Source organism: Oryzias latipes, chromosome 21 (assembly GCF_053564925.1).
Source record: "Oryzias latipes strain Hd-rR chromosome 21, Olatipes_Hd-rR_3.1".
Classification (NCBI taxonomy): domain Eukaryota; kingdom Metazoa; phylum Chordata; class Actinopteri; order Beloniformes; family Adrianichthyidae; genus Oryzias; species Oryzias latipes.
This window is the reverse complement of record NC_136257.1, coordinates 8928294-8951851: the sequence shown is the minus strand read 5'-3', so window position 1 is coordinate 8951851 and position 23558 is coordinate 8928294. Positions and strand designations below refer to the sequence as shown.

Genomic DNA, 23558 nt, shown 5'->3' with positions numbered 1-23558 from the left:
TTCATCAGAGGGGGTCTTTAACCTGAGGGGTTGTCTCAAGAGAAACAGCAGAAATGGCATGTGAGCTGGCAGAAATGCAAAAGCCCAAAACCTTCAAAAATCAAGACTGGGCTAATTAAATGTTATGATCGGGGAAGAGGCAGCTGTCTTTCTGCAGAGCATGGTCCTCCACTCTGACCACAACACCATATCAATGACCAAAATCGAAATTCGTGGCCTCCACTGATTGTTTTTGCTAAATTATAAATTAAATGCTGTGATTTCTGTATATTAACCCGTTTTCCGATTTGGAAAGCAACATTCTGTACAAACTGGTCAAAATCCAACAAAAAGCTAAGTTTAAACCTTTTGCTAAAAAAGAAAATCCCTTTATATCAAGAGTTTCATTCCATCTATTTATTTTTGGTACAAAGAAGGCATAATTTACACATTTTCCACAGCAATGGAAAAGTCCATTTTTTTTGTAGTAAATCAGATTTTCTTTCATAATGAAGGTAAGACACAGAGTTACGGTCCTCCCATTCTCTTTTATCTTACACCTGATTGGAAATTAGGCCACTTTTGACTCTGGTAGCTTTACAGACTGACCTTTCATCATGAGTTTTTGTTTTAGAAAGTTTAATTTAAACACACTTTAAATAAAATTATTATTTAAAGAAAAAAACTACGAAAAGATGAAGTTTTTGAGTGAGATGGAGCTGATTTAAAGTGGAAAAAATGAGGACGCAGAGAAGAAGAGAGCGCTGGATACGGAGGAGGATGAAGAAGGTCTCAGAAGAGTGCCATTAACAGAGTAATTCACACACTGAGAAGCTCTTTGAGTGGGCGGCTGGGATAGTTGAGGTCTGATCATAACCTCTATTAGCAAGGAAATAAACTGCAAATGGAGGCAGGGAGCGGTTTGAAGAGAAGAAGATGTCTGTTACCACGCTGAAAGGACATAATGCTCCGACCAGGCAAACTAAGACACGCTCCAGAGCTCTTCTGCCCGGTCACAGTGAGTCAAGGGGCCACGGCACATAATAACGCGTTGATCAAAAGCAGTGAGTTCCAATCACAGCTGCAAAAGCACAGCCGGAAAGTTCTTCTTGAACGTGATAATCAACCTCCTCATATGCTTTGAAAGCAGACTTTTCTATTTAACTGCAAACCTTTAATTTGAAAGAAGTATAGAAAAAAAACGCTTGGCACAATCTCTACATAAGCAGAATATTTAAAATATATATATATTTAAAAACCATGATCCATGTTTTCTTAAAAACTATTTAAAGCATCCCTCAAAGTACAGACAAATGCACAGCAAAGTGCAGGTCAGACTGCTGCTCACCTTGAACTCTGAGCGCTGACTGCAACACATGCTCACAAAGTAGCCGCTGTCGCCCTTCCCTGATGTTTGGTTGCAAAGCTTTTGTGACACCGTCAACCCTTTGAATGCCCCATGTAGTTGTCTAGAGGCTTTTTGCACCTCTTTGCAGGAAGTTTCTTGTAGCGCCGCATTGTTGAACCTCTCTACAGGAGCTTTTTAGCAGGTTTATGGTTATTTTCAAAGGCTTTTAGGGAGGTGTAGATAAGACTTGTTGATGTCCTTGCAGACACTTTACTTGCTGCAAGATGTTTTGTTCTGCTGGCGGGTGCACGGAGTTCTCCTGAGATTCTCTTGTTTTTTCCCCATTCCTAATTTCTCGTAACTAAATCTTATTCTGAGGCTTTTATTTTGGTGTTTTTACCCAGTTTAGTCAAGTTTGGACATTTGTTATCCAAAAGTAACTCACTCATGAGCTTAATAAAGCTGAATACCTCTACGCATTTTAATTAAATGTCATAAAACCATCTAACAATTTAGCCTTAATAATTAAGAAAAAAAAATTCTTTACATTTCATAATAACACTTTTTACTCATTTCTCACACATGAGGTTTTCTTACGTGCCAATTCTCAGGAAAAAACACTTAAACAGTTTTGCTGTGAAGAATAAGCCCAGAACTTTAATATTAAGAAATACATTTATAAAAAAACAAGTCTGGCTTTTGATAAATTGAATTCACCCATTAATCTCCCCATTTTAATTGTTTACTTCCTTTGTTGTGTCGAAAACACCAAATGTCAAAATGCTTTAAGGTGCTGCAAATCTTGCTAATTGCTTTCGTTAATCTTTTTAGCTTGCATGTGTTTACTTTGTCTTTTCCCCTAAAAAGAAATTTGCTGCTTAATTAAAAAAAGCTAATATTCATTAAGAGTTTTGATTTTTGATGTTCAGTAAAAAAAAAAAAAAGTAAAGAAAAGAAAGTTGCATTATTAACCAACAGCTGTAATGACTGTTGTAAACTCGAGGACAAGATGCTGCAATTTTCTGATCGAACAAACAAATATGAATCCATATGATAAAGGACGCTGAAAAAAACAACAATATTATAGCAGAAATGCTAAATACTTTTGACATTTTTGAAGTCAGTTGTTATTTCAATGCCACCACACATACTGTGCATCAAATACTATGCAACCAGAAGAGAAAAGGATTTGTGCATTTTGCGATGGTAGGACATATTAATGTATAGTCGGTGTTATGTAAGTGTTTAGTAAAATGTACAGGAATGTGTTATGTAAGTGTTTAGTAAAATGTACAGGAATCTAGGCCAATACTCTTTAGATGAATTTCATTTCATGGCTTAAGTCGTATTAAGCATTGGAAAGTTCCTCTGGAGTGCATAAAAACTACATGCGAGGTAGCTATTCCTAACCCCTGAGGTAGTAAATGAAGAATAAGGTGACCTTTGCTGGTCTGCGCTCTGAGAATTGAAGATATTAGAAAAGCAGGAAGATTAAAAAACTGTGATTTGGATGGAAAGCCTAGTCTGAATGACGAGCCTCACTTCCAGCGCTCCTCTGTGCTCTGAGTAAAGACAATATGAAAGAGTGAGATTGAAGGCATGATGTTCTGGTTTAGGCTAAAAAAAAAAACTTGCAATTTATGCCTTTAAAAAACATTCTTTAATAATTTCAAGGAAAAATATAAATCCACAGATTATAGTGAATCTTGAAATAATGTTCTCTGTTCTATTTTATTAATTTTAATGTAGAGGCCTAAATAAGAAGAGATAGGAGTTCAGGATATTGAATTTCTGAAGATATTTTTCAATCTGTAAAGACTTATATTACTCATATTTATACTTTCACCTTCCTTTGGTAAAGAAATAATTTCTCCTTTTTGTATCGTTAACTACATTTTGTAGTTTTTTCTGCTTAATGGATGATATTCCGTATTTTGTGCACTATGAGGTGCACTTATAAAAGTCCTAGTTTTATTTATTCCTTTATTTAATCTGGAGCATCTTCTAAAGGCAATAATTCTACTTGTACTTTATTTAGGGTTTTAAGAGCTTTAAAATGTCAGTCTGTTGTTTTTACGCTAACAAGGTTTGATTTGATTTATTTATTTATTTCAAGCATTAATTGTAGTCAATATAATAATTAAAAAAATCACACAGATATAGTATATCAAACCCAATACAGAAATCATGAAATGCATAGATAAAAAAATAAAAAAATAAACAAAGACACACTTTAATCACACATGCTTAATTGAATATAGTGATCATTAACTAAAGACATGCTGACCTTCATTTATTGCTTGAGAAGTTGTTGGTAGAAGCAAGCTTATATAATCCCACCCCTATGAGTTCTTTTTTTTTTTACACTTTGACTTAGTTTTCGTAGTACGGCTCTGATCAAAAAGATTCTTTTCAAGTAACAAAATCCAGTCCCTAGTAATGACTGATTATCTTCAGAAAACATCCATTTTGATTTCAGTAAACGGTAACGAGAATCAAGCACCATGTAACAGATATGTTTAACTCTTTGTTTATATTCAGAATACAAATTCATGAAATCCAGATATCATTGCTACACATTGCAGATCAAGTTATCAAGTAACAAACCGAGTGCTTATTGATCATCCTCAGAAAGAATTCTTACATATTTTTAGTAAACATTAATGATTCACACTTCATGGAGCCGATAAATAATAATCATTGATTATTAGAAAACTTTATCTTATTTAACCATTAATTATTGCTACACATTGCAGATCAAGTAAAGAAAATCAAAAGCTCATTGATTGTAATTAAAAACATCGTTATTGAAATTGTAATCGTTATTGCACATTACAGAATGTTATACTTATTGATTTGAATTAAAAGAGCTTTGATTATTATACCACAATCAAGTTCACACATGTATTTGGAATTATTTAAACACCTATTGATCCTTAACTCCTCTTATCTTCATATCATGAAAGCAGAGTTACTTTGTACTTTTTCTTGAATATTAGGATATTTTAACATTGTTTGAGCTCATTGCTTAACCTGTTAGAAGGTTTAGTGCCACACACAGACAGAAAAACTTTTCTTTTTGTTCTTATCAACTTGATCTTGAGGTTCCTACATCCCCTCAGTTTGGGTGTTATTGTGAATCCATAAACACGTGTCGCGGTGGCAAACTGGGCCTTTTACGCCCTACTATCAAGGTTGGGAGTCAGCATAGTCACAGTAATCTTTGTTTTATGTTTGTATCAGTGTGGTTTTTTACATGTTACTAACAAGGTTGCGAGTTTCGAGTGTTGTTAAAACCCTGATGCAGCTAACGTTTCTAATGTGGCTTACGTGTAGCGTGTTACAAAAAAGTTCTGGAGTTAATGTGAACTCAGGAACAAAGTCTAACTCAATGACATACTTATGTCTTATTTGTTGTTCTCGCTTAATAATAGCTCTGAGCACCTTAAATATGACAACAGTTCAAAAATAGACAGTTCATTAATGGTGCGCCTTATATTCCTATAGTACGGATTAAAAATATGTTAAAGGAAGTTTGTCGTCTGTCTCAGATTTCGGAATATAACCACATGATAGACTTGTTGAAGTCAGTAGCTTATCATAGACAGATACACAAAACAGAACTATACTGATGAGGAATTAAAAAAATATCAGCGGATTCCAATATTTACCTTTTTTATGTATTTATATGCAAGGACCAGCATTTTAAAAATCCTTTGAAAAAAACAGATTTTTGTTGTTCTTACTGATGTGTAGAGATGGCCTTCCCCGTTCATGGCGATGTATAACCCTGTCTTCACTGACTGAATGGCGACAACTCTGAGGCCCACAGGAATAAGATTAAACAAAGCTGAAAAACACACATGCAAACACAAACACATTCAGACACAAATAACACCCGATATCTGTTAGTGTATTCAGGCCTGATCGTGTAAATGAAATTATGGCATGAGCACAGTTTGCCTATTTGATCAAATCTTGTTATTTGGCTCATTAGCAGAGAGGAATGGCAGCTTTGTCATCGGACTTGATGGGTCTCACAGTGCTGTCTGTGAGGCAGCTGGAACGGGAGACTCCACAGGTGCATGGCAGTTGTGTTGGGTCTGGCAGGTCAGGGCTGTTTGTTCTTTAAAAAAACAGCAGTAGTGGGCTGCTGTGAAATTATGTATGTATAGACTTTAAAGCTAGGTTCATATCGCCCTCGGCAATGCGCGTTCAAGAGGCCACTTCCAATGAAAAGTGATGTAAACACGTGTAAATGCATGTTTCAGGCTTTTGGGTTCAAAACCCTTGCATTCATGCATAGCTATGCATATTGTTAAGACCATTTTTCGGGCTCTACATACAAACCGCGAGGCCATTGAACTTGTGTTGAAAGTTAAATCAGATTGAACCTTTGACCAATCAGGGACTCTGCTTTGGTAGTAACGTATGGATGGCGTCCCTTTTAATTCGCGGAAGTGCCATCTGTTTGAAAACTGATCAAGGAGGAGAAAATAATAATCGCTGTCTTTCAAAGATCGGAGCAGAGCTGTGAAAGAAAAAGCCTGGAACAAGATTCACGAGATTTGCTCCAAAACCTTTCCAACTATAGGAGGTGGACATGCGCTAGTAGACAACAGAAAAAGAAGAAGAAGCCCCTCCCTGCTCGTCCAGTGTGAACACCATGGGCTAAACGCTGGTTCTTGAATACTTGTTTAGTAGGGATGGGTATCATTACTCCTCTTATCGATACTGCTTATCCATCCGGCATCTTATCTGTATTCTTATCGATACTTTGCTGTGTGAAAACCATAAGACAAAAAAACAAACTATGAAGATGAAAACCTTTTATTTTAGAACAAATTAAAACACAATCAACTGATGTGCGTTCAAGAACGCGCATTGAGCGCATTCTTGGATGTGCGTCACATGCCGTATATGAACATAGCTTCAGACATATAACTCCCCTTACACTAAAACCAACAGGGTGATTGGTATTTCAAGGTTAAAGAACTAATGTAGTCTTTCTTGATGTGCATCTCGTCATTTTCCAACAAAAGTTTAATGGGGAACATTTTCTTGCCGCCAACAGAACAGATCTTTAAAGTTATGACACGCCACATGCCCTGCAGACGATATCTATGAAGCTAACAGTTTTAAATAAGTCACTTAAGCTGATCAGATGTGACATGTGCCACAACTCCTCTTGCTGACAGCAGCAAGTGACACAATGTGGGGTGTCAGGCTAGCATTAGCACCAAGCGGTGGAATTAAATTAACCACCTAGCCTGAGGTGCAGGATGAGCAGGACTACAACAGGCTAATAAAACCACGTTCCACCTGCAAAAAGAATTTCTTTCTTGTTTTTTCTTCAACAAGAGAGGTTCTTAAAAATACTAGAAAAAAATCAAAGATTTTATAATGACATCATAAAATGTTAACAGGGAACAGGTCCAATTTTCTAACATTACAGATATTCTCTGAGAGAGCCCGACTGCTTATTAATAAAAGAGAAGAAAAAATTGCTGAGTCATGTAATGCAACCGTAGCTCATCCCTATGAAACAACTGCAGAGAATTTGCAGATTGCAAGGCATTACCATAGTGATACTTACTGGAATTACTGCTGTCATCCTTGGTCCCATCAAGAGAGCCATCAGGGTTCATTTGCAAGTAGTATCCCTGCCTGCAATATAACCTGGTCACTATACCCTTAAGCTGGGGATCTGCAAAGACAAAATGAGACAGAACAAAAGACAAATTAAACAGTTGATGAAGTTGATTTGGTGAAGCCGTATCTTATTGGACGGTCCTAAATGCAAACATGCCCGGTAACATTTTGTGACTCCTGTATTCCCGAATGCAAAACCACCACCCCCCACCCCCCCAGTTCTATAAGGCCCATCCCGCGCAGGGACAGGCTATCTAATTATAAACATCAGAATTAATCTGTGGACTGTCTGACTCCCATAACGAACCCAACAGCTCCCTCTCTGGGTTCTTAATGCGTAGAATATAATAGCAAGTGCTCTGAACTGTCTGGCTAATTCAACAGGGGAATTGGCCTCATATTTACTGTAAATAAATAGCTCCTGCCATTTAATTGCCTAGAGCCACTGCAGCTCAGAGTCTTATTTTTTTCATTTTGTTTAGCCTTTATGTAACCGAACGAGGCGAAATGAAAAAGTATGAAATTAAAAAGATGTTTGGAAAAGTTGTATTTTAGATGCTGTTAGAGACGTTACTCCTCACTAGTCTTTAGTAGTCGTCTTCACACTGAGTGTGCAAACCCCGATACCCTCAGCTACAGATTTATTGTAGAGACAGCCATCACACAGGATTTTATTTTAAAACACCCTGGGGAGGTGAAAAATCAACTTCACCTGCGCCTAAACATCTTTCCTGAGAGCAGCTGTGTGTGAGTGTGTGTGAGAAACACAGGAAGAGATAGATGGTAAGTGCCCACTGAGGGGATCTCAAGAGGTCTAGATGAGGGCAGTGTCATGTGGTGTGCGTATTTTTTATTTATTTTTTGCTACTTTGCAGGTCAGGACATTCTATTCTGAAATGGTTCTTTCAGGTGAAGGCATTAGGAAGTACAGTGATCCCTTGCTATAACGCGGTTTACTTTTCACGGTTTCGCTACTTCACGGATTTGCATCGTGCATTGTGTTCTGTATTCTGATTGGCTAAAAAGTCACTCCGCTTATTCTCTACCTGCACTGTAATAACGTTGCAGTTTAATATGTACACGTACGTAAAACAGCTTGCCAAATTTACATTACGTACGTGCAAATTCTCTTGCAATTTCGAGTTTCTCTAAAACCCATAAAAAAAAAAGAGCGACAACAACTATCACTATGTTCTTCTTCTCCCGATCAAACACACCTGCACCGCGGGCTTCAAAGGGAGAAAACAATGCAGAACGGAGTCAGGTTGAAGCGGCTCAGTCTGAAGATCAGTGAAATACACCTGAGTCACTATTTGTCCCACTGTACTTTGTATTTTTTTCATAATCATTTTACATTTTCTCCCGTTTAATCCAATTACTCGGGTCGCGGTGGGCGGGGCTAATCTCCGCGATTTGAAGTCTTCTGTTCACATTGATGATTAAAATTATTATTTGACAGTACAGAAGTTATTTGTTGAAAAAAAAAACGTTTCTAAAGTACCTTTATTTGTGAAACAAATGCATGAGCCTGTAAAATGGTTTGTTCTTTCTTTTCAATGTATAATAGAGTATTTAATTGTATAACAACAGTTAAAAAAAAAAGGTTTCTACTTCACGGATTTTGTCTATCACGGGTTCTTTTTGGAACGTAACCCCCGCGAAAAACAAGGGTTTACTGTACTGAGACCGTTTGCTATAAAAAGAGTGGATAGATCTGAAAGGTGCACTGCCGATCCACAGCACTAAAGTAAAAACAAAAGTTTCTAAATTCGATGGAAATAATAGACAAAAACAATAACTAATTGAGCTTTTAAGAAATTCTACAGATTTTAGTTTAAACTGGCTGGTTAACCCTCAGTAGTCCCCCCCATAAGCATTGTTTGGAACCAAAATGTAACCTGAAAGTTTCAAAAGAGGTCTTAGCTTCAACATTTTTGCTCTAAAACAAACATACCATTAGTTATCACACACAATTCAGACACACCTTGGAATACATCAGGGGCGGACCTAGCAAAGGGACAGCAAAAATACCCCCCCCCCCCCAATTTTAGAGTCAATATTAGTATCATTTTGAAAAAAAATAAGAATTCATTAATAGAAGCTTCTTTAAGCACTAGTGATAGCACCCCAGTGAAAGGAACAGCTGTTTTAATATTTTAATATTAATAACAATAGTAAAACTGATTAAAATACATTTTGTCATTCTTTTCTTTGTAATGGACTTCCACCCTATTGCTCTCGTTTGCCACCTTTCCAAAGTCTGGAATTTTCTATTTACTTTAGTGGATCCTCCTCTGTTTTTTAGACAATTTTCACTTATTTTGACCTTTTCTTTGCTCTTTGTTTGCAGATTAATACACTTTCATTTTATCTTTACATGTTGAATCTTTTTGATATAAAGCCTAAAAACAGTTTGATCTAAATTTTGGGGATTTTTGACGTGAAAAAAAATGTCAGAATTTACCACTCAGAACTGAATTTTTTCCACATTTTCAGATTCATTGTTGAATTTTTGTGTAATACAATCAAAAGTATATATCAAGCATTGCCACCAAAACCTCTTTTACAGATACATGTTTTAAAAAGTAGAGAAACTACTAAGGGTTAAACAAGTTTGATGGTTAAAATAACATATGATAGTCAATATTCAGAACAAATCCATCTACAACACATGAGAATATGTGAACCATCATTCTACTGCAGTATAATTTACACAACAGTACAAAAAGTGTCCTTTTTCTGCCAGCTGACCCACAAACTAATCCCCAAGACATCCCAACATTTCCATTTTTCGCATCCGAGCAAACAAAACTCCACTGCACCACCAACATCTTTCTCAATGCCCTCCTTCATTGTATTACTCATGCAAATTGCTCTCATTATACCAGTACCCCCTCTGCAAAGTTGGTGGTTTCAATCACCAAAGTGCAAGTACAGAATAGTTGCAAGGCCCTACAGTATTACCCTCTGGCTGCAGCAAGATGTCGTAGGGATGAATCCGGATTCTGCAGGGAGGTGGAACCAGTTTGTACCGTCTCAAACCTTTATTTTCTACCCCGTTTCTACAAAAGCAACCAGTAATGTATTTTTGCATGCATTCTAGATGAATGCATGGCTTTGAGTAGATACATATATATGTAATCCATTAATGACTTTGATCGGTCTTTGGACATTACCTGCTGGAGGAAGATTGATTTCAGGGAAAGTTCGCTAGAGAGCAATTTGTAAAAATTAAAATGGCCTCAACGGTGGTTTCCGTGTGAATGCGTATTGTGAGTGCATGAAGGGAGGCTGCCATGTGAACTTGGCTCCCTCATTGTGCTATAAATCATACGACACTGGCTGTGTTTCCTGGGCGAGGGAGACAGTGTATCTCTCACACACAGATCAAACCCGCCCCTTCGTGGTTCGATTTTTGGTGAGTCTGAGCTACATTGACACAAAAAGCTGCACAATCTAGATATTTGAATAAAACTGCAATGGAAATCTCAAATTGTTCAAAAACATGTGGCTCTCTTTGGAGGCATGAACCCAATCATACCTTTATATATGTACAGTCGTGGGTTATTTATGATTGGCGACTAAAAACAGATTTGTGTGTGCTTTTAAAGTCATAAATGTCATGGATTTCATTCATTTATCCATTTGCCTGCTAATATTTTAATGTAATGACAATTTGATAACATTCCATCATTGTTGAATTCCCACTCCGATCATCTTTTGATCTGTTATAAAAGTTTTCCCAATGGTTTTTTAATTATGTTGTTTTTCAATTGTCCGGACATAGTTTCTGCAGTTCACTAGAAATTCTCCTCTGAGTTGAGGGCAGGACTGTTGATACAATGTAAGCATTCCCCCACTTCCCATCATCCATTTGTTTGCACTCTCTCTCGCTAGCTTACAGCCACTCTCACCTCCAATCTAACATTACTAACCTAACAAAAATGGCGAGCAACATCGGAGCTATGCAGCCGTACAGTTTGATCTGGGATGAGGGAAACACACGGATCTATTTGTCTACACGTGGTTGCATCAGAATGGAGCGGAGCAGGGAGCTTGTGGCTAGCCGTAGAAACTGGTACACCACACTTGCAAGCTTTTTTTCCAATGGGATTTTTTTCATCATCTCCTGATTCACAACAATTTGAAAGGGGAAATTCTGAGAAATGCAGTTTTAACCTTAATTGTCTTTATACATGTCCTCCATCATCAGAAAAAAAGCCACAAGAACATGTGAGGAAAACCAAAAAACTGGATTTTCATCAGAGTGGGTTTTAAATGACAATAAATGTGGTTCTTGTGAAGGAAAGAGCAAAACAATATAATGGAAAGTATTAAAATTGAATAATGGATGTGCACGCTTTAACTCTTAAAAAGTATCCCAGTGGCATCATCTAAGATACAGAGGTCTTCATCTTTCTGTTCTCTTAAAATCTACCAGTAGTCAAAAATAGGATCTATTTTCATGTTTTATTTTGCGACTGAAGCACTGCCTGTTTCGACATGCTACTTCTTTGTTTCTAGGGAAACGGAGTGCTGGTTTTGGCAGCAGCGGGGGGTTTCCTTGAAAAAGAAAAGCACAAGAATCTTAAATTGTTCTGTCCAGCCAGGGTCCTTTTTCTATGTAAATGAGGCTGCCATGAAATGGGTCTAATTTTACTTATTTATGTTTCTTCGCCTTTCTAAGAGTCCTTTTGGCAGCTCGTTCATTTCCCTCTCTGTCTTCCTCTTCTGTTGTGTCATCCCTGCAGACGCACAGACACACACGTAAGGCAAAGCAAGCAGAGCATGAAGGAAGGGCTGGCACGCAGACACGGACACAGCTGCAGCAGCGTTTGTGGACCGCTGTCAGCTCTTCCCTCGTTTGACCCACTTTGGATGTTTCTGAAGAAGGGCTTTTCCAGCTGAGCAGGGAAAGACCCCCTTCCGTGCTACTTCCACGGTCACATAAATGAAGGTGAAGAGAAATTTTACAGAAGTCCCACCCTATTTCTGACTCCTCACCAATAAGTCATCTGACAGCTGTGAAAGCTGCACTGCTGTGCTCTGTCTTCAACAAACAGGTGCAGGAAACCATTCATCTCAGATGGGTTTCTAGATCATACTAACTAATCTAATCATTTGATCTGCGTAACTTGATCTAACGGTTTTATGAATCTAATCTTACCCGATAATTACAGCCAGGGCAGTGAGATTATGGTCCGAGCTTGGATGTGCCCTCTGTTCACTTGCCGGGGTTAAGGCATAATAGGATTTGCAACCAACGTTTAATCCTTCAAAAATCAGGCTTATCTGGTGGTTCTGCATCTGCCTTCAATGCACAAGAACGATGAGGAATTGGAGCTAATGTGACAGAAAAGACACAAAGTGTTCCCAGCGTTTTCCCAGAGGAGAACAGAAGACCACAGCTGTGTCATAACAAGAATCTTTATTTATTTATTTTAACCTATAGGATTGTAACCTTTCAAAATAAAAGGATGTTGTCTGGTTCTGATAAAAAAAAAAGAAGTCTTAGAAAGACGACAGCAGAAATCGGTTCAGTACATAAATATAGATAATCTGGTGTATGACAAGATCAATACCCATGGGCCAAAGGTAGAACGGGACTGAGGGTTCCTTTAAAGTGAATCCCGCCCCAGTATGCCGACAGATCCCTGAAGGTGGGTTTTATTTCAGCACATATTTCCATTCTAGGTGACAAAATAATCTGCTGATCTATGTTTAGCTGCAATCACAAAGCTCAAAGATGATGCAAACTGGCCCCAGTAAAACAAGTGATCTGTTTTGCCTTAACTTTTAATAATGCAGCCCACAAGATGCCACCTTTGGTAGCAAAAACGACTCTTGAAGGATGTGAGTGAGTGGATCTTACTGCATAAACATGCCAGCAAAATTTGATCTTATCTGTGTTATTTCTTATGTGTTGAGTAACCTAAAGAAGTTTAAAGACTCACTCTGATCAATATCATCTTTTTGGGTTTTTTTAACATGTTTTTTGGCATTTTTCTGATGATGAAGAACATATATGATGAAAATTTAGCTTAAAATTGCATTTGTGGGGATTTTTTTTTACAAAAAGTTTCATCAGGAGCAGATAGAAAAAAAATCGGCAAAGGCAAGCCACAAACTCCCTGCTCCACTCCATTCTAACAAAATAGATCCACGTTCCTCAGCATCTGTCTCAAAGCTGTGCGGATGAAAAGTTCCATTGCTCGCCATTTTAGTTGCACCAGTAATATTAATTTTAGGGTGTGAGGGGCTGTAAGCTGCAGGAGAGCGTGTGAAGAGATGGATGTTGGGAAAAGAGAGAAGGCTTACTCTGTGCCAACAGTCCCGCCCATAACTCAGAGGAGAATTTCGAATGAACTACTGCCACTCTGCAGAAACTGTATCTGAGAAAATGAATCCTTTTAATCTTTATTTTGGCGTAAAAATGGCATAATCATAATTAAAAGACCACTTACAACAGATGAAAAGATGATCGGAGTGGAATAAACGCAATGAGAAATTCAAAGTAGTAGAAGAAACAAAAGGTTTTTTTAAAAGGTTTTTCCAAAGAATTTCTATTGTTTCTAACATTACAAAGCTTTTTTTTACAATTAAGTGTCATTTTAGCAATTAATTACGGAAAAAGATTTTTGACGTACATTGAATGGAGTCATTATGTCATGTACTGTAGATGTAAATGCAAATATGTCAAATATGTCTATTTAGGACTTAAAGAAACGTGTGTATGCATATATATATATAAAACCTATTTTACTCCAATCCTGAATTATCCCCTGAAGTTTGATACATCTACTTTTATCGGTCTTTTGTTTGTCTTAGTAATTTTTGCTTTTATTGCTTGAAATAAATAAAATTTGAATTCCAAACTTCCCAAATGTTTCTACTGGTTTTAAGTATTCAACCTTACGTGGCAACAGAATCTGCTCCCAAGTGTGGTATCTAGGAGCTTTATGATCCTACTTGGGGAAAACAAGGAGTATCTAAACATGTATTTAGCGATTCTTTTAGTGTTACACAGATGGAACAGAGGAACATCATGAATCAAAATAAATGATTTTTTCCCCCCCCTCATTAACTCTGTCCAGATGTGTCCTCTTTGGGTTCAGACGTGGATCCTGTTTTATCAAAGCCTATAATCCTTGTAATCATGGAGGGACAACCAAGGAGACGTTTCAGTGTCATTTATGAATTTGAAAGCAGTCAGCAGGGCAGACACCTCTAATCCCACCGTGAAAACTAAAACAGACAACCAAACCTTTGTTTTAGCAGCTAAAATGAGTAAGATTCACATAAATTAGATGAGGTCAAAGCTGAAGCAACAGGTCAAACACCTGATCTTTCAAAGGAACCAACGTTCACCCCCTGAAATAGTTGGGGGGGGGGGGGGGGTTCTTTTCAATTTCCAATCTGATATCTACATTTACCTAATCAACCCACTGTTTGCTGCACTGAACTAATTACTCTCCTGACATTTTTCTAATTGGGATGAATATGTGGAGGAGAAGGTCAATGACCCCCAAATTTTAAGAGAAGATCAGTTTTGAAAAGTGTAGTCTTCAATCCAGGGAGACATTGACCTTTTTTACATTCATAGAAACGGGATTCACTGCTGACAGTATCGCACACTACAGTTATATGAATAAGACACATTAAATAACAACATTTTTTTTAAAAGTGGCGCTTGTGATAGCTCAGTAAACTGACAGGATCCTGACGGCTACCTGTCATTGCAAATAAATCAGATGGTTTTTAATGTATGTGTTTTTCTTCTTATACAGTTGGTGTGCAGAAACTGAACACTTTTCTGCTCTAGGTGGTAACTTTTACCAGCAAGCGGAACATACCTAAGATTTGGTTTGCTGCTCTTATAAGATGTTCAAGAACTTTCACCAAAAAGAGCTCACACATGAACAAAACACACATCAAAGTTCCCAGACCTTGCCTCCTTAGCCTCCGTTTCCTGAGACCAAAGATGCGCACTTTAGAGAAGATGTCGACCAGATTTCCATTGCAGAGCCCCTTGTTCTTGTTGGGGCTTTTTCTGCGTCGGTTGGTGGAAGGTCGGTCCAAATGCTGCTCCCGCGCCTGTCTCTTCTGCCTGATCAGCCCACTTGCGATGGCAGCAGCCATGGCTCAAAATGTCACAGCTGCTCAGGTCCAGTCTGCGCCCAGCGGAGCACAGACTACACAAACAGTCGCCTGTCAGAGCTCGCAGCCCGGCGGGTCACAGTTCCATGGTCGCAGTTATGCGTGATGTCAAACTCCAGCTGTGCAGGTCTCTATAATCTCATTCTTATAGTACGACATGAAAGCAAATTGTCTTCATCGAAAAGATTAAAAAAACGTCGATTGGGGTGGGGAAAAAATGGAATCACTCCATGCGTAAATCCACACATCAGTAATGGATGGAGAGCAATGTCAGACTCGCACGCGCAGATACTCCAGAGGATTATTCATACCTATACGGTCCTTTTTCTGCTCACTGTCTGTGGAGTGGTCACGTGCATAGTCTCCCCTTAAAACCCCACGAACAACATTTAAAAAAAAATCCAACCCCTCCTCTTCCTCCTCCTCGTCGTCCTCGCTCCTTCCACCAGACAGCTTTATCAGAAGACGGGGACGCCCGTGCGGTGCGCCGCCGGCAATTAAAACAAACACAGGCGCCTCCTACAAGGATCTGCGCCCGACTGAAGCGCGCAGCGTGGGGCCAAGCCAAGTTTCCAAGAAGGAATCAGCGACGTGGTCCCCCGAGGAGCCACGGGGACGCAGAGAAAGGAGCGGTGCCAAAAAGATGGGGATTTATCTCTTCGTGTGTTCATGTTGGAGAGAAGGTATGAAGAGAGCAAAATACCTTCTGTGTCGATGGCATGTTCTGGCGAGATGTATCCAAATCTAATTTTTAAAAAAAGGACGTAACTACATGCGATCCGTGCGTCATGCGACCCCCATAAGGAGCTCTGTGTTAGCACAAGGAGGATGTTCCCGAGAACGCCGCGCCAAATATTCCTCCAAGACAAAGGAAAAAAAATAAAAAAACGGTCACCCACTAGCTTTCAGCTCTTAAATCAACACATTTCTCCCCCATCAACAAGTCCTGAACACTCGTTAGTACACGCCTGACTGTGGAGGATGTCCTCCCCCACACCCTCCCTCTTGAGCACCAAGACCCTGCTTTGAGGTGGAAAAACTGCCGCTCTCCATGCTGCTCAAAGGCTGCCATCTTTCACTCTTTTTGTTTCGTGCCTCCGAGGAGACACTTTCAGGCGACTTTACACTTAGATTCTCACTGCAGAAGGAAAATCGCGGGGGTACATGCATCTGTTTTTCACCTCAATATTGTAAATAACTGTCAAAAACATCCAACCCAATGCTGTTCACTTTGTACGTCAAAGAAAATCAGACAGAAGCCCCGAATGTCAGGCTGCACCCCTCATTTTCACTCTGTAGTTTCAGCACCGCGGACAGCGCCATTCATTTCAGCACTTCCTCCAAAGCAACCACATCTCCTTGCGCCAAAGGGTGCATGAGGTCCACCAAAGCGATGTGCCAGCCTCACCCCGACATGTGAAGACACCCCACCTTACATGTTCATCTATATCCCAATGTTCCTCCTTCTTAAAAACCATTTCAAGATCCAGTTTTCAACCATTTGGTTGGTTTTAAGATGACTATAAAGCCAGCTACACTCACAAGCACAGGAATTAAAAAACTCAAGAGAGCCATCTGCTGTTTGTTGCAGTAATTAAACCTGCTGGGCTCATTGGAAACGGAGACGCACACACCTGTTGACAGTCAGTTGGATACAGCTAAAGACACGGTTGAGAGGAAAAATGAACAACTCCAGTCTTTTAACGCACACATTTAGACACAAGAGTACAATGCAAGAGCATCAACAAGTGCTGTGGATGCAGCAAAGCTGCTGTCCTGCAGCTGATGCTGCTAACTGATGTGAGGAATGCAGTTAAGGTAGCAGCCAGCAGCGGACACTGTCAGCTCAGCTACAGCTCACATCGGGACGGATCAGCACAGATTTCATGTGAGCACTGGTCGTTTGAAGAATCAAGTGATTTAAATACCCCCAAACAGCTGCATTAATTTAAAACTACATTAAAACATAGAATAGAGCTTAAAGGCTTAGTTCCCGGTAATTTCTTTAAATTAAAATTACATTTTTACATGATTAGAAAGGAGGGAAAAAGATAAATTGTGCAAAGAAATCAGATTCAAATTGGGAATTGTAACAACTAACTTACATAAAAAATATCTTGATTTTTTTTTAAAGAAAATGAAATAAAGGAATTTGCTTTTTCTCTATTGCAAAATATGTTTAATAAAAAATCAATTTCTTTAGCATTAGCGCAGCTCAAGATTTTAATTAGTTTTACTGATGTGGCGAACCATGCAGGACCAAAAGAAACAACAACTTTGCACCCAAAGTACAAAGAAGATGAACTGTGGCTTTCATCTTCAAGCTCAGTCGCACAGCATGACGGTAAAGGCACGCATGGCTTCCCGTTTACATTCAGGGATTCCTAAAGCTTTATTACTGTCGCATCATCATGGTAAGTACAGCTCAAGGTGTCCCAGAAAAACACGTCAAAACTCTATTAAATCATTGATGAATGAAGGAAATGCTAAGGTGCACATACCTACATTTTTTTTCCTCCTGCTTGTGAATGTGTGTGGGTCCATGGCAGTCCCACTCCATCTCTAAGTCGGGACCTTTGCTTGTGCCTTCAGTTTATATACTGGTCCTTCAAGGGTTTAATGTGGTTACTTTGAACTGACACTCTGGCCTCAGGTGTTCACTTTAGCTTGGCCACAAATGAAACATTTCTCCATTTTCTAACCAGGAAAAATGCAATAAAACAATAACAAAATCAACATTTTTGCGAACAGTTTGGTGTCATCAACATAAATTTGTCACAAAAAAAGACTAATTATGAAGAGAATATAGTTACATGCAAAAGGTTTTGGCTTTATGGCCTCATCAACAAAACAGCGTGGACAGTAGAGAGCAGGAACTGCACGACTTAGATTTTGTGTGCATGAAATACAAGGCAGGTCTGACGAGTTTGTTCAGAGGAGCAGGATCCAGAATAAAAGCAGTCGCAGCCTCATCAGGTCAGGACATTTCAGTCCAATCTCCTTAGAGGAAATCAAATTAGGTGCCTTGCTGCTGGGCCTCAGCAAATGTCACACGAAGGGGTAAACAACCCATTTGGTCATAATTGTTACTTTGTTTGTTTTTTAGGACATGTTATTTTATCACTCTATCCAATGGGGGGTGGGCTGCAGAATGAGTCAGCATTTCTTGAGCCCAGTCTGTAAAAAAAAAGAAAATATGCTAATCAAAATCCACAGTATTATCAAGGACTTAAAGTTAATTTAATTTAGGGAGAGAATGTTTTCTAAAACTGCAGGATTTATGTAATTTTCTTTTCCGTTTCATCTTTTCCCACTTTAATGCTTAAGATGTTGAAGCACTTAATGTAATGAGCCTATGCACCGAGCAATAAAAGCTCTGAGCCCCATATGCACAAGCGCATCTCCCACAAAGCTTGTTTATGTCTCATTTGTCTTGATGGGTCTAACAGTCGGAGCTAACCAGAGCATGAAGACTGGGGCTTGTACCGAGACATGCAAACCACCAAAAGGCAAATAAACAACTTCAAATAAAACCGTAATAGTCCATTGTTATGATTTTTGAAAGCATTTTTACTAAAAAAGTCTGATGAACTAATGATCTACACTTGTCATTTGGACTTGAACCTCATGTGCATACAGGCACTCAGTGGAATTAGATTTGGAGTTGCTTTATGGTAAGCACTCAAAACTAAGAAAAAGAATAACAACAAAAGTAATGTATTTGTATAAATAGATATATCAAATGTGAGATAATAATTCATGACTTTTAAACTATGTTCATTTGTTTTTTCTTTATTTTCTACCACAATGGCATCCAGATCAAATGCAAATGTATCTGTTTCCATTTTTTTTTTTTTTGTGTTAGATTTGTAGAAGTGCAGACACATTATGTTGTAACCTCATTGGTTATTTCATTGCACTATTTGAAACAGCTATCGTTATGAGGCTTGTATTGATTCTGTCAGAAGTCAGAGCTCTGTCTCCCCCTCCGGTCACCAGCGGAAACCATCTCCAGAGTACTGAATGCACTTCAACTCCCAGCATCCCCAGCATGCACTTCCTGGAAGCCCCACACCTGACTCTCATTCACTCAATCACTCACAGTCTACTTAAGCACTGCCCTGAGCCACACTCACTGTGAAGTATTGTTTGTGCCACTCTGTCTTCTATAACAAGTGTTATATTTGGATCTGCTCTTCTGTCTCCTGACCCTGTGTCTAACTCTGTTTGCCTGCTGCCTGCCCCGACTCTCGCCTGGATCTAGACTACCCCATCTCTCCTCGGATGCTCTCATGCCTGTCATTGTCCCCTTCTTGCGTGACCCTGATTTAGCTTTGTGGACCTTTAGCTGAGCTAATAAACCTGCTGCGTTTGATCCAGCCAACTGCCTGTTCTTGTGACAGATTCAAGCATGAAGTTTAAATTTAAATTTATTTGTGTTTTTGCAGAGACTAGTCGTTCAACATCGTTAATCAGCTTTAAGATAAAGAGAGATTAAAGCCTAGTGCACTGCTATATGGCCTGCAGACACAACCCTCCACCCCCCTCTTAGTATGTTACCCTGGTCATGGCTGCATCTATATTCATAAAAAAAAACAAAAACACTTTTTTTCAAAATGGCGGCTTTTCTGTTGGTTTTATCTCCATAGCAACCATTTAAATTTTTGGTCGTATGGGGGTGATGAACAAATCTATGAAAGCTTTAGAAGAATTGGAAAAAGTAATTTAAAAAATGTCCTTGGCAACTGAGAGATTTTTTATTAATCTCGCCCATATTCTTATTATGTTCATATTGTACGTATATCATATTGTTTTGTTCATCTTGAGCCATGAATTCAGGCATTACATTTTCTCAACATTCGGGTAAAAAATGTGAAAGGAACAGGGGAACGCCACTTTTGCAAGCTTTCAATGGTACTGCAGTGGAAAATCTACAACGTTTTTTTCCAAGTAGGTTCCAAATGATGCAAAGGGAGTTGGGAGGCACTAGATTGAAATGCTTGAGAAGGGGATTTTTTTTGGCAGCCTCGTCTAAGGTCAAAGGTCAATAGAACTTTGGTTGTGGTTCTAGAATAAAGCTAGTCGTATGCACACAAAATGTCATGCAGATCGCTTGAACCAAAGTGTTCTTTGTGTGAAAATGTGAAAATCACCAAAATCACACTTTGCCACAAAATGGCAGCTGCAGGTCCTGTGGCCATGTTGAAATACTTTTTTTGAGCCCTGTAAGAGATTTCGGCTCCGTTCATTTTTTTTGGATGGTTTCTCCCACTATGATGTCATCTTTTTTATTATTATTATTATTTTTTTCACTCTATCAAAATTCTTCACCAGGTGTTGGTATGTGTTGAGTTTTTGAGTTTGTGGCAGAGGCAAATTTTTGCTCAAGGGTGCAGAATTGTAAAGACAATCGCACCAACAAATCATTTAACACAAAAAGGTTTTTGAAAATTGCAATTAAAAAAAGCAGAGCAAATAATTAACATTACATTTTCAAAAATCGAAACAAAGTTCCCAATACTGAAATCTAAAAGTTGTCTCAGAAAACAAAAGTAATTTCCAAATAATCAAAAAGAAAGGTTAAAAGATTGTAATGTGTTTTTTTTATTATTTGATTTGCTTTTATTTGTTTTATTTTTATGTTGAGTGATTTCTTGGTGTGATTGTCCCTTCAGAGCCACCGTTGATTTAGGATTAAAGTGTTGTTCTTTAGTAAGTTTATTGTGAAATCAAGCATTTCTATTGGCTTCTCTTTCAGAATGTTTCCTTCTCGCACAGGAAGAGGACAGTAGGAGTGACACTGACCCCCATTAGCTTTGGTTTCATTTAATATTTAAGGTTTCAAAAAGTTGTAACTGTGTAATTAAAAAAACACGAGAGTTATGACACAAAATTTTTACACCCCTTGGAATACATCTCTCGAAATTTCAGTGGTGCTAAAGAAAAATTTCACATTGTATTAACTTTTTTTTGGTATCTTTAAAAGAGAGAAGGTGGAGTTTTACTAAAAAGATGGAGCTCAAGCATTGTCACAAAAACAGTTTTAAAGAAAAATGAATAGAGTCAATTGTAAAAAAAAAAAATGCTCAAAAAGACCTTAGACTGAGGGTTTTAAGTGATTATGTGAGATATGCGTGAATTGCTGTCATTTATCCTTTAAAGGTGTATTATTTTAATGGAAAATGTAACCTCACAGTTGGAAACCTGCAGCTGTGAAGGAAAAACAGAGGAAAATTACTCTTCATTTTCTTTAATGTTTCATTTTTTTGTAGGATTTTCAGCCAACATCATCCGACGGAGGCTTGTCAGGTGAAAACCAACGTCGTTAATCCAGATGACGGCAGAAACTCGGCTTGTCCCACAGAAAATGTTTGCTGAGAAACAAAAAAACGCGAACCTCCAGACGCCTGATTATGTTATGAAGGACGTGCAACTTTCAAAAAACTGCACTTCTGTGAAATAGAGGACGACTTCAAAGAAGCTTGACTCAAGAGTTCAGTTTTGCATAATTAATCCCCCAGGGGAGGGTCATTTTTTTCTAAAATAACTAGAAGGCAGTTTGTTTTAAAATTTATTTGGACCTTTCTTCCCCTTCCCCAGTGCATAATGTTCAATTTATTTTTATTTTTTAATGGAACCTTTATTTTGAAGAGCTAAGGACCCCTTTAGATCAGGGTCTCTTTTTAAAGGGTGATCTGGCATTTCATAAAAACAAAACAGACAAAATATGAAAGATAAGTACAAATAAAATACAATCTTAGAAAATATATAAAAGTAAAAAAAAAAAACTGTAGATAAAATAGAAATTCAGGAGGACAACAGTTCAGAATCAGAAGAGTAATAATAAATCAGGAGCATAAGCACTGTTTGAAAGACTTGCATGTTTTATTTGTTAAACTAAAATATTAAAAATAATAAAAAAGGAATAAATTAGAGAGTTTTATCTCAGTTTTTAGGATGTTCCAGGCAGCAGAATTAAAAACTTGTTTTCCAAAACTGGATCTGGCAAGAACAAGCAAAAAATAAAAGTCACTTGAAAGAACAGTTGGATGACTTCTTGACCGTTATAGATGAGAATTAAAAAAAATGGGACAAGCCCAAGAAGAGTTATGTAGATCAGTCATTCAATGGGAGGCCACTCTGCTCTAACGTACAGTTTATGGGGAGGAGTTAAACGACTCAAACCTCAGAGCCCACTGACACTAAACTGAGCTCATACTAAATTGCAATTGTGCAATAGCACCGTGATTAGTGGTTTAGAAACACGTATTTAGACATTTTTCTTTTTTGATATCTTAATTATCCAGGCATCTCTGTTTTAAGAAAGTGGAAATGTCACATTTTTACCAGATATTATTCACGATCTAAGTTCAAAGTGGCTGATAAGAAAACTTTGATGACCCAGCGTTCTAGCTGCATTTGAATGCATCATCTTCCCGCAAATCTGTGTAGAAGCTGTTCTGAATTTGTTTGAAGCTGCCGTCATTTGAAGTTGTTCGTGCATCAATTGTATTTTGTATGCGCAAGTTTTTGATATTTGAGTGTACATGTGAATACACTGTTGCAAATACACACAATTTTACACAAAATGCATTGTATGAGTTACAAATGAAGTACGACTCACACACACTAATCCAGTGAGACTATAGTCTTTCCATTTTTTTTTCACTTAAATGGAATACGCTAATATATAGCGTGTGCAAGATTGATGCACATGTGAGTAAATGATACAGCAAACTTGATTGAGTGCTAAACCCAAGACTTCTGGAAGAAGTGATTCAAAAGACGCAGAGTGAATGAAACCCATTAAATCTGCTTCAATGGCAGCTCCATCATCTCACACATTCAACGTACATCTCATTATCTATTACAATCAGCAAAAGGTCATTTAAAAATGCGGGTATAGATTATGCATAGCTGCCTAATGAAATGTCTGTATATGTATGTACGATGATGGAGTGCAGGACTGTCCCCAGTGTGAGATGGAGTGGGCTGGAGGTGTGAAGTTCTCAGACTGAGACATTAATTAAACACAGCGGCTTCAAACTGTTACCAATAGCCAAACATGAATAAAAAAAAACATGATTTATATATAGAATGCATAGAATAAAGTGAAATCATGAAAAACCATGAAGAATAATACATGAAGACGGTTGAAATGCTGATTATGCAAATGAGTAATTATTGTCTAGAATAAATGAGATAATTAAGTAAATCAAATGTGAATAAAAGCGTAACTGTCAGACTGCCCCTATATGCTAAGGATCTACATTCTGGTCATTTAGATCCTCTGTCCCATCACCTCTACCTGCCAGTCTGCCCTGCATACACAACCCCCCCCCCCCCCCCCCAAGTCTGCAGCAGTGATGGAATATGCCTTGTCAGCAGCTTCACAGAGAGTGGATCCTCGGAGAAACCCTGG

The 23558-nt window shown here is 38.2% G+C and overlaps 1 protein-coding gene across 3 annotated transcripts in view; it reads right to left on the bottom strand.

Annotated features, from left to right (window-relative positions):
- The window catches only part of fgf14 (fibroblast growth factor 14), a 120600-nt gene that overhangs the window by 31464 nt on the left and 65578 nt on the right, over window positions 1-23558 (bottom strand). For 2 of the 3 annotated variants that reach the window (XM_011489299.4, XM_011489300.4), the window contains exons 2-3: window positions 6924-7034; window positions 5074-5177 (exon numbers count right to left, since the gene is read on the bottom strand). In XM_011489299.4, the coding sequence (XP_011487601.1) occupies window positions 5074-5177; window positions 6924-7034 (215 nt within the window). Of the gene's footprint in view, window positions 1-5073; window positions 5178-6923; window positions 7035-14925; window positions 16234-23558 lie in introns of those variants that run through there. The other variant, XM_004081443.5, reaches the window with a different exon arrangement.